At 45.8% G+C, this 15066-nt stretch overlaps 2 protein-coding genes across 8 annotated transcripts in view; one reads left to right on the forward strand and one right to left on the reverse strand.

Annotated features, from left to right (window-relative positions):
• LOC1280224 (rap guanine nucleotide exchange factor 2) overlaps positions 1-15066 on the forward strand; it is a 43824-nt gene that overhangs the window by 13424 nt on the left and 15334 nt on the right. The window lies entirely within an intron of this gene.
• On the reverse strand, positions 10354-15000 carry LOC1280223 (uncharacterized). The gene is made up of 2 exons (XM_061658855.1): positions 13670-15000; positions 10354-13120 (listed from the first exon to the last, which is right to left on the reverse strand). Exons 1-2 carry the CDS (start codon positions 13670-13672, stop codon positions 12524-12526), a joined length of 600 nt encoding a protein of 199 aa, XP_061514839.1. The 5' UTR covers positions 13673-15000; the 3' UTR covers positions 10354-12523.

A 15066-nucleotide genomic window follows, 5' to 3' on the forward strand; every position in this document is an offset into this window, starting at 1 on the left:
CCCTATCGGAACATGTTGTGCTTGGTGAATTGTTTGATTTATAGCCCACCCTGACTACAACAGCAACAACTACAGCGCTACCATGCGACAAGACCGTTTCTGTGGTCGCATTTGTCCATCAAAGAGGAGTGCTTGTGCTGAGTTTATGCTGTTGTTGTTGCGGCCTGATACACCATTGCAAAGGGGTGGTTCAATTCGCTAAAAAAGGTTGATTCTCTTCTCCCTCCGGAATCCAACGTTTATGTTGTGCATGTTTCTGTCCCTGCAGCACCGTGCGTGGCACAGAAACACATTTGGCTAATTTAAATTTCAATGGGACCCCTGGTAATGATGGGCTCATACACGCAGCCAACTGCAAAAACCCAACCCTCCGTGTGTGTTTGACGACAGATGTGTCGTCTGAAACCGTTCTGAATGGTGGTTGATGGTCGAAAAAAAAAAAAACCGTCACTGGAATGATCTAATCGGAAGAGGAATGTTGTTGTTTGGTATTTGGAGAGAATATGCTAGTTGAAGGGGTGGAAGTGTGTTGTCCTCTCTATCGAAGAACGTGATGGAACTTAGCAATCAACAATTGGAGGACGATCTTTTGTCACATAATTTAGTAGAATCAGAGGAAGAAGAAGGAGTAGAGAGCTATCTTGAATATGATAATTTGACACATACAAACCCATATATACATAGAGTATTGATTTTTAAAAGAATTTTGCCTATTAATATTCGAGATACGAACTCATGGCGCAGTTGGGGATTATTGCACCTCGCCATACCGATTCCACTACGACGCCTACTCTGTGGTTCAGCGTTAAAACTCCAATAGTACAATCCTGCTCAAGCCTCAACTCCAGCTGCAAGGTCAAGTGTGCAATACAATGTCAAGTGTTTCCGGATCGCATTGTGAAAGGATTTTATTGTGTTAAAAAAAACATAACAAACAATAGAACAATGTATATTGCCTTCTGCCCAAGAAATGTGATCCGTTTTTCTGTCACTATTAAATAGGGATACTTGTCTGTTTCTGTCCCATTTTTTGGTGTCCTCTGTGTATATCTTGATAACAATACAATGCACTGTCCTACAGCACAGCTTGGCGTAACAAATAAATCCCCTGCTTAAGAAAGGGGCTTCTTCTCGGCAAGGGATCTGCTCTCCAGTGTGACCTTTTGCTTTTAATACCCTTTCCGATGCACACGCACAGACCCAAGCGAGTCAACACGCTCGAAAGTAGCAAGGAAAGTAGAAATGAAGTAGCCTTCTACTTCCCCTTCTACTTTTGTTGCTTAAAATCAGAAGAATGTAGAAACATGTGGTTTCCAGGAAAGAGCAAAAAATGAGTTCTTGAGTGTACACACACGCACACGCGACGACTTACGCTTACACGTTCTTGTTCTACGCCCCTCCCCCTTCTCACTCGCCCCACAGATCTATTTTTAGATCATCACACTTCCATCGACGGCGGTCGATGTGACGATGTGTGTCGTCGCGTGTGTGTTGTCGATTTGGTCAGAAAAACTTTTTCTTCACAGCAATCTTTGACATGGAGCGTCGGCGTAACGATTGAACCATCGCGACTTTGATCAGTGCGCGCGGTTAAAACGACCTTTTGTATTGTGTAGTACGTAGCGTGCGCGCCAAAATTTTAAGAGTGCGCGGAGAGTGAATGTGGTTTTTGGGGGTGGGGGAATGAGATACAGAGACAAATTTCGCTGTACATTAACACATACATTCTCACTGCATGGGTTGAACTGCGAATGCTCAGTTCTGAGAGAATATACTCGAGCGCTCGCGCATGAGTGCAAGCAAGCGCGGTATAGAGGATAGAGGGAGACAAACGATTATTTTGCTCCAAGCTTTCTACTTTTGTCCCGTTGGGGAGACGACATTAAGCTGCTAAAGAAAACCGAACTTACCACATAGAAATGACTACCCGTTTTGATTGTGTGTGTTTTTTTCTCTCTCTCCTATTATCGTGAGTTACCAGTAAGCCGCGTGTGTGTCGTTGTCATCGTGCATTGTTTTCTGCCGATTGCCCATTACAGCTTCCGGTGCGCTTCCGCACAAATTCCGACAGGGGACAGGGGCGACAGACGACCTTTGGTCCGCCAATATGCAGGGTTCGCATTGCACAACCAGGGGGTCGTTTTTATATATGCACACCCTTCAGGAGAGAGAGAGAGTCTATTGGAGTGGTAAAAGCAAGGAGAAAAGCCTTCGTGTCTTCCTCTAATATCCCTATGGCATGGCTGCACCTTGGCCACTTAATGAAGCGGCGGCCAGAGAAAACGATCCGTCCGCCGCGCAGATGGCGATGGTAAAAGTAAATAGCTTTTAATGATGCGCGCGTTATGCTGCACGGAGCCGCTTGGTTCAAGTTGACTTTTGTTGCCTCGTTGCCACTTGTTTTGTCGTTTGCTTCTGCTGCTAGTGCTTTGCTGTTTGCTGTTCGTTAATGAGAAAGTTAACCGGGGGTCCCGTTTATTTAAGTTGCAAGTACATTTTTACGAGCTTGTTTTGTGTGTTTCTGTCTTTAAAAAATAGCTTTATGATCGCGAAGCAAATTCTAACAATATTTTAATGCGTCATAGAGAAACTGTTTTTGTGTTTCGTTTTCCTGAAGCTTTGTTGCTTCAGTACCGTCTGTACCGTCAAATTCATATTCATTCGACGCTGAAAAAATGCAACTCTTTAGGGAGGTTAGAGTGAGAGATCATTTGATCGATTGCACAACAACAGCACAATCATAATTCATGCCTTCACTGCGTGTGGGGCATCATCGTCGTAAGGTTGAGCTTTTCTATTTTGCCACCTTTGGCGATGCTTTCCCTCCTCCTCCATGCACGTACTGGTGGACTCTCGCACTCTTGCAAATGAGTTCCTTGTTAGTGAACGATCTCTATTGCATCACCAGCAACAGCAAGAGGGGGAAATTGGGGAAGCTACTTTTTGGAGGTTGAATATTTCTCCGTTTCGGTTGCTGCCTCCTCCTCCTCCTAGCTAGAGAGAAAGACAGTGAAAGTAAAGATACGATTTCGGTGTTTTATTGGTTGGTAATAATGACGGTGATGAATAACGATTCAAAGCTGTAGCTGTAGAGTAAAAAAATGCCTCGTTTTGACCGTTGTGGGACTGGCCTCATGGCTTTCATGGTGTGTCTGTGTGTTGAGAGAGTTGTGGAAAGTATCATTATTATCTTTTCGCCCCCCACGTGTGAACGAACACGCGTGTGGTGTGGCTTTCGGTCAGCTGCAAGCAAGATGGATTTGCGTTTCTTTTCAATGACCCTTGCCGAAACATAATGCTCACGCGCCTCGTGCGTGTGTGTGTGTGTGTGTATGTTGACTATGTAATCTGAACCGGTTTTTGCTACACACACACACACAGTTATTTGCGCGGTTGTAAAGTTGGTGTGAGATGGATTGCCGAAGCCTTCCGGTTCTTAATTTTAACGACAGCTGTTATTCAATAATCGATTTTGCTTGCTCAACTTCCTGACGCGGGGGTTCGAATGAGTGTTGAAGTGTGTTAAGACTGGGTCGGAAATTGGATGTAATTTGAAGTCATTTTTATACCTAGTATTTTAAATTGTTTCGTTAAATTTCTTTAAATTTGAATAATTTTAGTATCGAATTTTCCACTGTCATTTTCTGCTGTTTGGTGTCTTAAATTGTGGTACCTAACTGAATTTAAACATAAAAAACGAAAGTTTTGTATAATTTATCACACTGAGAGAGTGTTTCCTTCGTTTAATTTAATCAAATGTAACATTTATGTAACACTTCACATTCTTAAATTAATGCAAAACCTACAATTTCGATGCTTCTCCGCCCCGTTGAAATATATGTAACACACAAACCCACAAAAGCAGTTTGATCGTACGGGGGGCGGGTGCGATCGAAAACTTTCTCTCTCCCCCAAAGGGGGAACAGCCAGAGATGGGTGTGGCGCGCATGTGTGTGTGTGTGTGTTGTGCGCACACCTTTTCCATCGCAATCAGGAGTTTTTTTTTGTAATGCACGCTTTATCTCTCGTCACAAATTGGTGGCCACCACTGTGTACGGGGCTACTGCTACTACTACTTCCTGCTTGTCAATTGCTTCACTCCGCATCTCTCTGTCTGTCTGTGTTGCCGTTTTGATTAGCGCAAAACGTTACGTGCTCTGCGGGCGGGAACGCACTCACGCACGCACGCACGCACTGGCTACCCACTACAGGGTGTACGTATGCCCACAGCTTGGATTATTTCTTTTTTCTCTCACTTTTACGTGTGCTACACTCTATAACACTCGAGCTTGACGTTCGTTGCCTGACCACCACAACGACGACGACGAAGGCAGCAGCAGCAGCATGGTATTTACCATTTTGTTCGTTCTTTTTGTGCATTGTTGGTGCTGTTTGTTTTCGGCGTGAGAGAGACAGGAGAAGAGCCCTTCCATGGCGGCCCAAGAAGGTGCATATCGAGCGCGTGCCACACCGCGGGCACCTCTGATTATGCCACGGCAGGAGGAGGAGAGCCCCCATGAATAAACATTATGTTGGTGTGCTGTAGCCGGGTTTTGGCTCCTGGTTGGACGCATCGAAACGCAAACTCGGAAGCTGCGTGGTGGAACGTGGAAAATGATAATGGGTCCGTTTTGTTACTAAATTGTGTCTGCGTCGAGCAATGAGGAAAAAGCAAACATGCATTGTCGCACAATGGCACGAGCGAGGAGCGAGGTTCGTGACGTTTGCTGCGAAAATGAAGCGCAAACACGAAGGACAACTTTTCCTTTTTCGCTTTGGAGTTTGCAATGGGAATGCAGATGAAGAACAAAGTAGCAGGAATTTGTTACATTCGTTATTTAGAGATTTCCGAGCATTTTGGACAGTTTTGCAAATATTTATGTGATTTTTTCGACAGGATTTTTGTTACTGTCCTTCCAACATTAGTTTTTAAACATTTTAAAGCATTGTTGTGTCTCGCAATTTATCTATAATTTTCTAAATGTTTTTTGATTGTGTCTTAGCATCGTTCCAATAGCACTGGAGCAAATGATCCAAAAATGGGGCACTTCACGATTCTAGTCAGCTATTTTATATGGAGTTTGGCAGTTGGAGGCTGAAAGCATGTCAACACTCCATACAAAACTACACACAAAACTAGCCTGCAGTTTTGAGCCTCCGAGCTAGAATTAGATTCGAGTACCTGCTCGAAAAAATAGCAACACAAGCTTGGAATTTATCGCAAGGTGCATTAAAGAGATCAGATAGTGTAATCTAGAATCAAAGTGTATGTGGACCAGGTGGTCTCACAGCATGTTGTTTATAACCAAATTTGAACGTCACTTTTTGAAAACTTGCTCGGGTGAAAACTTTTGCTCAAATAGGCCTTCTGGTAGCTTGAAAATAAACCTTGGATAAGCCTTCTAAATCCATACACCTTGGGAAAAGTCCACCAGTATACTATACCCACTCTGATAGCTGCTCGAAAACTGCTCTACAATACAAACTGCTGACAGGTTGAAATTTCCTGAGCCTACGATCTAAAAACGGAAAGGGGCCGATTATTGGTAAATAGTGATTAAATTGTGGGACGAAATATTAAAACAATCGTTCTAATCTAAAATAACTACGGGAAACCCCTGTAAAAAGCTCTACAATTCATTCGTTCTTTTTAAGAAGCAGCTTTTAAGCACTAATTGTCGGTTCTTTTGCATACGTTTAGGCGCAAAACTAATACAATCGATGCAATAAACATGATTGACCGGCGTCCAACGCGTGGGGGCCCGCGTTCGTCTGTGTCCACTGTTGTGTACAGATGTTTCTTAATTATAAAAGCAAATCACCAGCAAGGATAAAAATAGCACCCTTCTTTCTTCCCTTCTCCTCCTGGCGTCTGGCTCTCCCACCTTATATCATCGTGCTCAACTCTGATTCGATTAAGAATTTAAATCGATTTTATTCCCATGTTAATCACGCCGCCGTGGGTTGGCTAGAATGGTGAATTGGAAATTGCCTTATTCCGTCCGGCACACTCCGGCTGGTGTGCGGAAGTCTTCAGCATAGATGAGTGAACTATGTCATACACAACGAGTGGCAGAAGCAAAATACAAAAAAACAAACGAGTTAGACAAACAACTGGTCATCCCAGGCCATCCAGGCCAGATGATTGGACATCTTGTTTCGGATAGAAGACCTCCCACTCACCCGACTGGTTCTGTATGTGTGTGTGTTTGTGTGTGTGTGTAAGCACCCATTTGTCGATCCGGAAATGTATTGCAAATAGGTGATGAGATGGGCCGGTCATACCACCTTCGAGCCCGAGCTGCATCGTGTTTTCTCGCTGTTATGCTGTACCAGTTCCTCACTATCGGCAGTAGCACCAGTTCTCTCGGGGACAGATTCCAACGGACCTTGGAGTGGTGGTGACTTGGGTGGGCGCAAAAAAAGTAGCTCAGTGGAGCAGCGGCAGCAGCAGCCTCATTATTAGCCTATTGAACTGCAGTCCACTTGGAGAGGGGGCTGTGTGTGTGTTTGTTTCCGTTTTTGTGCGATGTTGAGCAGCTTCATCAGTGGGTGTGGGTTAAATGTTGTGACACCGTTTCTCCGCCCGCCTGACGATGGGGAGCGGAGGCGAATGGTCAACTGGAATACCGATGAGTGGCTGGGATCGCTTGATGGGTTTGATTGGAATGGAAATTTTGTACAGGAAAATGGCATCAGTTGGGCCAATTTCATCATTTTATTGTTGGAGGTGACTCATTTCTCCTTAATTCCGAATAATTCCATCACGTTCTCTCCATCAAATGAATTGGTAAAGATGAGTGAAGCTGCTGCCAAGAAATGGTTGTTCCACCACACAATTAAATATCAATTTCGATGTTCAAGCAATGTCTTTAGCTCTTTTTTTCTATTTTTTCCCTAAGATTCCTCTCCAATACTTCCAATACAAAAAATCCCTGTAGAAACGCATGTAAAACACGCCAAACAAATTGTCCCATTGTCGCACCCCAAAACACTCAATTGCCACCTAAAAAAAGGCGGTTGTGCTCGGTAACAACCGAAGAAGCAGCAGGGGAAAAAAGCCACTGCTTTTCCAGTGTTTCAAATCATAAACCTCAACCTCTTGTCACCTCCGGGTGGGTTTAAGGCTCCAAAAAACACAAGCAAGAAGACAAGAAGCAATGCCATATGCTGTAAGCAATGTACTAAATTACGCGACAAAAAGCACAAGCAGTTGTGTTGGGTGGGGAGCATGCCACAGCATAACACAGTTGAAGTTGATGATGATGGCGACCCCGGGGGTGACACAGGAATTCCCTCCTCTTCTTCTTATGCGCTTATGGGTGACAAGCTCTTTTATGTTCGGGGTTTTTTTTTGCTCTCCCCTCTTACTATCCCCATTGTAAAAGGCAGTCTTTAGTGTGAGTGGGTTGTACAGTACCACACAATAGCTAAAGCATCACGATCGTCCGGGTAAATCTCGCTTGCACGCGGGGTCGCTCGCGCTCCCTGTCACATTGTGTTGTTAAGGGCTAAATGCACAAATTTGTCGACCGGCAGCAGACGACCGACCACCATCACAAACGTTCACAAGTAGGCGTTGGCAGAGTCAAAAGGAAAATTGGTTGGAAAAGATCACCCACGAGCTGCTGCTGCTGCTGCTGCTTGTTAAAAAGGGAAGGTTCGGAATTCCCTGGCCCCTAGTCTGGCCCTGGGTCGTCACACAGACAGACAGACAGACAGCCAGACCGCCGGTAGTCAACGGTTCGGCTTCAATTACATCAAGTGTCCAATTGAGGCTCCCGCTCCCGACAGCGGCAATATCTGTGGACCGCTGGAGAGGAGCGCCAAGACACTTGATCTTCGAGGTTTTGAGGGTGCCCGCGTTCCCTCTTAAGCGCTTCTCTGCCTGCTTTAGACCCACTCGGGAGGGAAATATCCGCTATCGTTCAAGTAGTAGTGCTTCTTTTGTGGCAAATCTCTCCGTCCGTTTCACTCGGGAAAGTTTGCCATTTAGCGTTTGCTTCCGCCGGAAAGCTTTGTTGGTGGTGGTGCTGCCCTCGGTGGTCAACTGCCATAAGGAGTTTGCAAATAGTCTGCACTAATCACCTACTCTCACTGCTCTTGCCTACGGCCTGTTGTTTCTCCCTTTTTCCAGTGGGAATTGAAAACACCCAAACCACCCAAAATGAATGCAATCAAAAGAACAGCTGCGTGCGCTGATCTATGGACTGCTGTGGGGTAGCGTTAGAAATAGCGGATCTTTTATTTCCTAATTAGCCTTAACCGCGCGCGGTGGTAGTGGTGGTTGGTCGGTTCTTTAGGTACAATTGGGAGCATCAAGATCTTCCACGCGGTTTTGGGGAAGTAATTGCTCTCTTTTTTTTTTGCTTATTTTTTGCTACTCAGAAGCAGAACGCAGCAGCAAAAATCGAACGTCTTATTCACAGCACGGGGTACGGTGAACTGTTTGAGAAACGTCCGTACTTTTAAAGCAGAAATCACGTAGAGAGAAGCTAATAGCAGCAGCAGCTGGCGGAGGGTTAATGGTCCGTGTTGGTGGAAGATGATGGAACGCGTCTGGTTTATCGGTGGAGAGCGGCTTTTAAGTGCATGCATGCATGCATTCCATACACTGAGTGGTGTTTTTTTGTGCGTTGTGTTTCTCCAAAGATTCGAACCTTCCGTTTTTTTTTGGTTTGGTGTTCGTTGGCCGTTAATGTCTATTGCTCTATTCGAACGAGTAGCGCCCATTCGCCGTTAAGACGCACGCCGTCTGGAGTCGTCTATCGTTTAGATTAGACAGCGTAAGAAGGAGGAGGAGACACGCTCTTAATGAATCGTGCCACGAAGCTGGACAACGATGCTTTCAAGCAGCAAACGCGCGCCGGTCGTGTATGCGCTGGTACTGGCGGCTGCTGTGATGATTCATTCTGTTCTTAAGATTCGAATTTTATGTGTTCGAAGGGGACGTCAAAGGGCTAGGCCCTTCAGCATAACCTCTTCTGATAATGCTCGTTTTTTTTTTTCTTTTTTTGTGATTTCTTGTAGAGTGTCGAAGAGTGAGGTTTCTTTTCTGTTTGTTACCTTTCAATATCATTGCTTCAATTTTGGAGTCAAAATTCCCTTTCACACAGAGGTGTTTTGAATCCATTTCTGTATGTGTGTATCGATCGCGAATGGTCAATTTGCTCCTTCAGTGCACCGCACCGTCATTATCCGACATTAGGCCGTCATTGGCACCAATTAATCCGACAGCAAACAACGATTGGGCTCATTTGCGGTCGAAAAAAACCCTGCGCCTTTCCGTGCGTGTGCGGGTGAATAAAATAATTACTTGAAAAAAAAAACTTTACACTTGATTTAGCAAAAAGTAGTGCCAAACAGCGTCCCACACCGTTTGCCGTTATGAATATATACGTTTAGAAATCATTACTATTCATTATATTCATTGTGCTGCTCTCGCGAGCTCTATCGAGGCGAAAACAAGGCAAACCTAGCTGGTGGAATTTGGTGGGCAACGGGCGCTCCAAAAAACGGTCACGGTTACACAACTCCACCTCACACACACACACACACGTTCGATTTCGAATGCATGATTTATAAGACAAACGCATTGCCGCGCCCGCTCGATCGATTCCCCCCTCGCTTTCCCGTTGAAGCTTCGATCGAAAGCACGAACGAAATGGAAAAGGAGGAGGTCCGCTTCATCGCTTAGAAAATATGATAATATTCCAAATGCATCTCCAACCCACTGGCTGAGAGAGAGGAGGGAGGGAGACTGGGTCGTTCATTCGTAAAACGGCATCTCAAATAGGGAAGGAATGTCTGTATTTGATTGACAGCTAATTAAAGCACTGCAGCTCTGAGCAAAAGCTCTGTCTTTTGCCTCTGCCCTGTGGAGCTGGATGTCTGAAAGCTACGCCGTTCGTTCGCCGCTTCCTATGTGTGGGACACCACCCTCGTGTGTTCCGGGTGGTTCCTTTTGTGGGATCCTTCCGGAAATAGATCCACACACACACACACATATGAGCTAGAGGCACGCACTCGGACTGGTGGCACGATTTCATGTAAAAATTTACCCCTTTTCATTTGTTTTCTCATAATCGAAGGCCATTCTAGATTGGGTTATGGGAGTGTTAAACCTGCCCAAACACGTGTGTTGGGGGGCAGGTTCTTCCAGTGTGTTCTATTTTAGAATATAGAAAGGCGTTTAAAATTTAGAGAAACCAAAAAGAGAAGCTATCAATTTTACGGGTTAATAGGTATTCGATCGGAGTTATTTTAGACTCATAATAGGACCCTTTTCCCCCCATATATACACTAACACACCGTTTCGGGAAGGATTTCATATTCATTTAATAAGCGGCACCATTTGTTGAAGAAAAATAGTATATTTTAATGTTTGTTTGTTTTTTAAATGCTCTCTTTTGCGGCTCTGCCTACTGTAACTCTACTGGCTTTTAGTTGTAGCTGCTGCATTCTTTAGCGCATTTTAGCTCATCCTCATCCTTCCTCAACCCTGTGATGATACATTTTCCGGGTAAAATCCCTATCAGCATTAAACGTGCCACACCACGGGCGCAACGCGATTCCCATTAAAAGCCCATCATCTTTATCTATTCCTCTCCCAGTTTTAGCTCCGCTCTGGTTGCCGACCTCTGTCGCTGTTTAGTTTTCGGGGTTTTGGGGGTAATCTTTTGCTCGGATGCATTTTACTCCCATACGCAATCGCTTTTCTTGGCTTGTTTGTTTAATAAACTCACTACAAGTGCGTTTTATCGCAAGAGGAACGGAGTAAGAGCGAGAGACTGATGACAGAGCGAAGCGTTACGCAGCCTAATAATTCACTGTGTGTATCCTGTCGCGTGTGTGCATCTAGTAAAAGCTCACACACCAAAAAAACACCACTTCGTGCGATTTAGAGGGATTTAGAGCTAATTTGTGTGTTTGTGTTTTTTTGTGTGTGCGTGAAAAATCGGTCTAACGCGCTCTTTCTGTTACGCTTCTATCAAACATCGCTTTAATTCAGCAAGGCGAGTTGTTCTGTGCGTTTGTTGTGTGTTTGTATTTCTGATTAAGATTAGTTTTGTTTCACCCCAAAACTTTATGAAACCACCACCCGGTTAAAAAGACACGGCGACCTACAGCGGCCACCAAGACGGCATTAGCGTTAGAGAGGTAAACTGCTTCTACTTATGATACAGGGGGTTTCCAAGGGTTCTCATAGTTGTGGGACACTTCCTCTTTCTCTCGTTCTTATTGGGAAGTGAACATCATATGATGGAAATTGAACTCTATGGCACCGTTTTTGGACAGGCTCCATGGAATTTCCAATTGGATTTATCCAATAAGGGTGCTAGATAGTCCAATTCCCATTACATTAAGTTCATTTCGTGTAAGAAAGAGTGTCAATAAAGTGTCTTTCTTAGATAGGGCTATGAGATCTCCTGGAAAACCCTGTAAGTGTGTGCCTGCCTGTCTGCTACTAATAAATCGGCCACACGATTCGTGATCTACCGAAGAAAGCAGTAACTCTGAGAAGGAAAATGGGGGGACAGAGACACCCCGATTTCTAGGTGGGATTGTTAAATCATTGTAACGTTTTGTTGTGTTTGCTTGCTACGACTGACTTACTGATGTGCTGAAAGTGGGTGCTGTCTGCTCTACTTTTTAAACGTACTCGCCTCACTCACTAATCGAGAGATTATCAATAACACATTTGTCATCGGGTTAAAATATATGCGATCATCATGTATTCGCCGTTTTTCCCCCCTTCCTTATCAATAATGGGTAGCAGAGAGAGAGAGATGGATATAGCTTGCTTGCACATTTACTGCTGCATCCTCCCTTATTTATAAGTAAGCTTGCTTGGGGGCGCGCGCGATCTCCTCTTTAAGAGGAATAAACGTGTGTGGAAAGGAAGCAGCAGCAGTGTGCCAGGCGACCAACAGTTGGTGCAGCTTAGCTCGCTTTTGCATCATCATCTTTCTATAAGGGATGGCTCCTGCCAAATAGGTCGCGTTCTACCCTTCTATATAGTAAAGCCATTTGTGTTTGTTTTTTGTTTGTTTTCGCTCTCTGGCGAGTGTGAAAACGGTGCTCTTTGTCCCCTTATTTGTTTGTTTTAAATGTTTCTTTGTGTTCTTTCGCTCTAAATGCAACAAACCCCTTCCGGAGCCCTGCCTAACAGTACATGGAATGCTGGAGATTCACAGGAATCGGGAAGATTCGTTCGAAAAGTGCCTGTGTGTGTGCTGCACCTGCCACACCTGCTGCTGTTGTGTCTCATCTTGTTGTACTAATTCGTTGATTAATTCGAATACTTGTTGTAGTGCTTTTATCAATCCTCCTTTTGTCATATCTTGCTCGTTTTCTCTCTCTCTCTCATCCCTTGGTGATACTGTTACATGTTTTGGCTTTGTTACGTTAAATTGTCCTTCTTCTCCTGTGTATCATCTCCCTGTGTTGCTTACAAATGGCGCAAAAGATAGTAAATGCATGCTTGGTATATTCCTACTGCACACTCCCTCCTGCCCTCCTTTTAGTACAGGCTCGTTTTCTTCATAATCCTCAGAAACTCTTCCTGATTCACCTCCCCATCCCCGTCCCGGTCGGCCTCGTCGATCATCTCCTGCAGCTCCTCGTCGGTCAAGTTTTCTCCCAGCTCCTTCGCGACGCGCTTCAGATTTTTAAACGAAATCGTACCCGTCTCATCATCATCAAACAGCCGGAACGCCTTCAGTATCTCCTCCTTCGAGTCCTTCTCCGCCATCTTGACCGTCATTAGCTGCAGAAAATCGTCGAACGAAATCTTCCCCGACCCGTCCTTATCGATCTCGGCAATCATCTTCTTGATTTCCTCCTTTTTCGGCTCGAACCCGAGCGCCCGGATCGCCACCTTCAGCTCCTTCGTGTCGATCATGCCCGTGCCTTCCGAGTCGAACAGATCGAACGCTTCCTTGATGTCCTGCCGCTGCTCGTCCGACAGCTCGAACTTGGGGCCGGACTTTTTGCGTCCACCGGCACCACCACCTCCGCCGCCGCCTCCCGTGCCCCCGGTAACGCCTCCCGTCGTTCCGGTCATGCCGGTTTTGTTGGTGGTTTTGGTCCCTGTGGAAACGGACACCGATCCGGACGCCTGTGAAATAGAGGGAAAAAAGTCGAAAAGGGACTATTAAAATAAATGAAAACTCATACAGCAATGTGGAAAAGGGTCTTCGCTTGGAAAAGCACCACCAAACACACCACAATCAAAAGGTCAAACAGTAAGTGGGCTGCGTCCACCGATAGAGAGGGAGACGGTGAAACATTATTTTTCCATCGCGCGGCGTGTGTGTGTGGGTTGGCAAAATGTTTTCGGCGAAAGTTGCCCTTGACCAAATATGTGCGTTGCGCGACTTGGGGAAGGGGGGTGAAATTGGCCTGCAGCTGCTATAGCAGTGTGTGTCTGTGGCTACTTTTTCCCAACCACAAGCCAGTGGGAGCGTTGTTGAGGGCCAAAAAAGAAAGCAAATGAAATTAGAAAATGCTTAAACCAACAGAACAGAGGGAGAAAGACACACACACACACAGTTGGACAGCGGCAATGTGGTTGGATGTGGAGGAGGGTTGCAAAATGTTATGCTAACGTTTTGATATTTCAACTCGGTGTGTGGGTCGCGCACGCCGCGAGACCCTTTTTGCTTACCATTGATGTGCGGTGCTGAGAGAGAAAAGTTGGGCTTTTTTGTAACTTTGTAGCCTTCCCCACTTGCTGCCGCCTGCTGTCTGTGTTTTTTCACACACTCTTCACGACACAGAGAGAGAGGGACTGGTCGGAGTTTGTACAGCACACACTCGTGGCGCTTGGTGCAGAATGACACTCGATGCTGCACCGTCTATGTTGTGTGTTTAAGCCGCCCCCGGGAAACAGACGGTTCGGTCGGTGTTTGCACACACACACTTTCTCTCTCTCTCTCCTGTGTGTAGAAGGATAGCAACCACAGCAAGCACAGCAGGCACCACCCCCGTGTGTTGTTGCCCTTGGTTTCGTCGCTTTCGTTGTTGGGTTGTGCGGGGGTCCCCCGGTTGCTATAGGCTCTCGGGTAACCACGGGTGCGTGTTTTTCTTTTGCAGCAGACTGTTATGCACCCTCAAGCACAAAAAACCTCACGTTTGATATGTACTGTTCCGGCCCTGTCTCTTCACGCTGCTGTTTTTGTACGGTGTTCCTAGTGTGGCAAGGCACAATTATTGTTGCACGATCGAACGAGATGATGAGAGTGGTTTTTGAAAGGGGCAGTTGTTCACTATTTGCGGCTTGTCTCCCCGCTGCAGATTCTAATTATCCATCCAAGGAAAGGAAAAGAACAATCTTCCCATTACGGTCAAACGGTTTGTGGTGTTTCCTTTGTTTTCGGGGGAAGATGTCCCACCAACGCGCGCACAACCAACCGACACGGCCAGCTGTTGAGTTTTGAACGGCACCAACGCACTCGTCGTCTGCTGCTGCTGGGCTGATTTTCTGCTGCTGTCGTATTATCGATTGCTGCATGCACAGCACCACCGTGTGTTGTATCCGGACGGCGCGAGCCTCCTAGGGCGCAGCAGCAGCAGCAGCAATCGTGTTATGACGTCGATGAAAGCTGTCCGTAGAAAAGTCAAACACATATGTGCAGCCTGCTGCTGTTTTGTGGCCCGTGTATCGAGATACACGGATTTCCTTCTCCACACTGCGCTTGTTTGTGGAAGGTCGACGAGAACAACAACAGGCACCACCCCGACGACTGCACGTTGTTGTTTTTATTGCGCAATAATAACGCGTCCGTTGAGGTTGCACTACTTCCTTGTATTGTGCTGTATGTCTGCAATGCACACGATAAGTGTACAATATGTTGCCCGGGACAGCGCACAGCAAAACAAGTGCGATTAAATGCGGTGGAAACGCGTTCCAAACACTGGCGGACAGACGCGCACACACAACGCGGAAGAAGTCGAAAATTTTTGACAGATGTTTGCGCTGTTGCGCGCTCTCGGTCTGTTTCGTGGTGTGTGCGTGTTTGTTGGTGAGATCGGTTTGCGTTGTGTGCGTGTGTGCGTGCGCGA

Source organism: Anopheles gambiae, chromosome 3, assembly GCF_943734735.2.
Source record: "Anopheles gambiae chromosome 3, idAnoGambNW_F1_1, whole genome shotgun sequence".
Taxonomy (NCBI): Eukaryota; Metazoa; Arthropoda; class Insecta; order Diptera; family Culicidae; genus Anopheles; species Anopheles gambiae.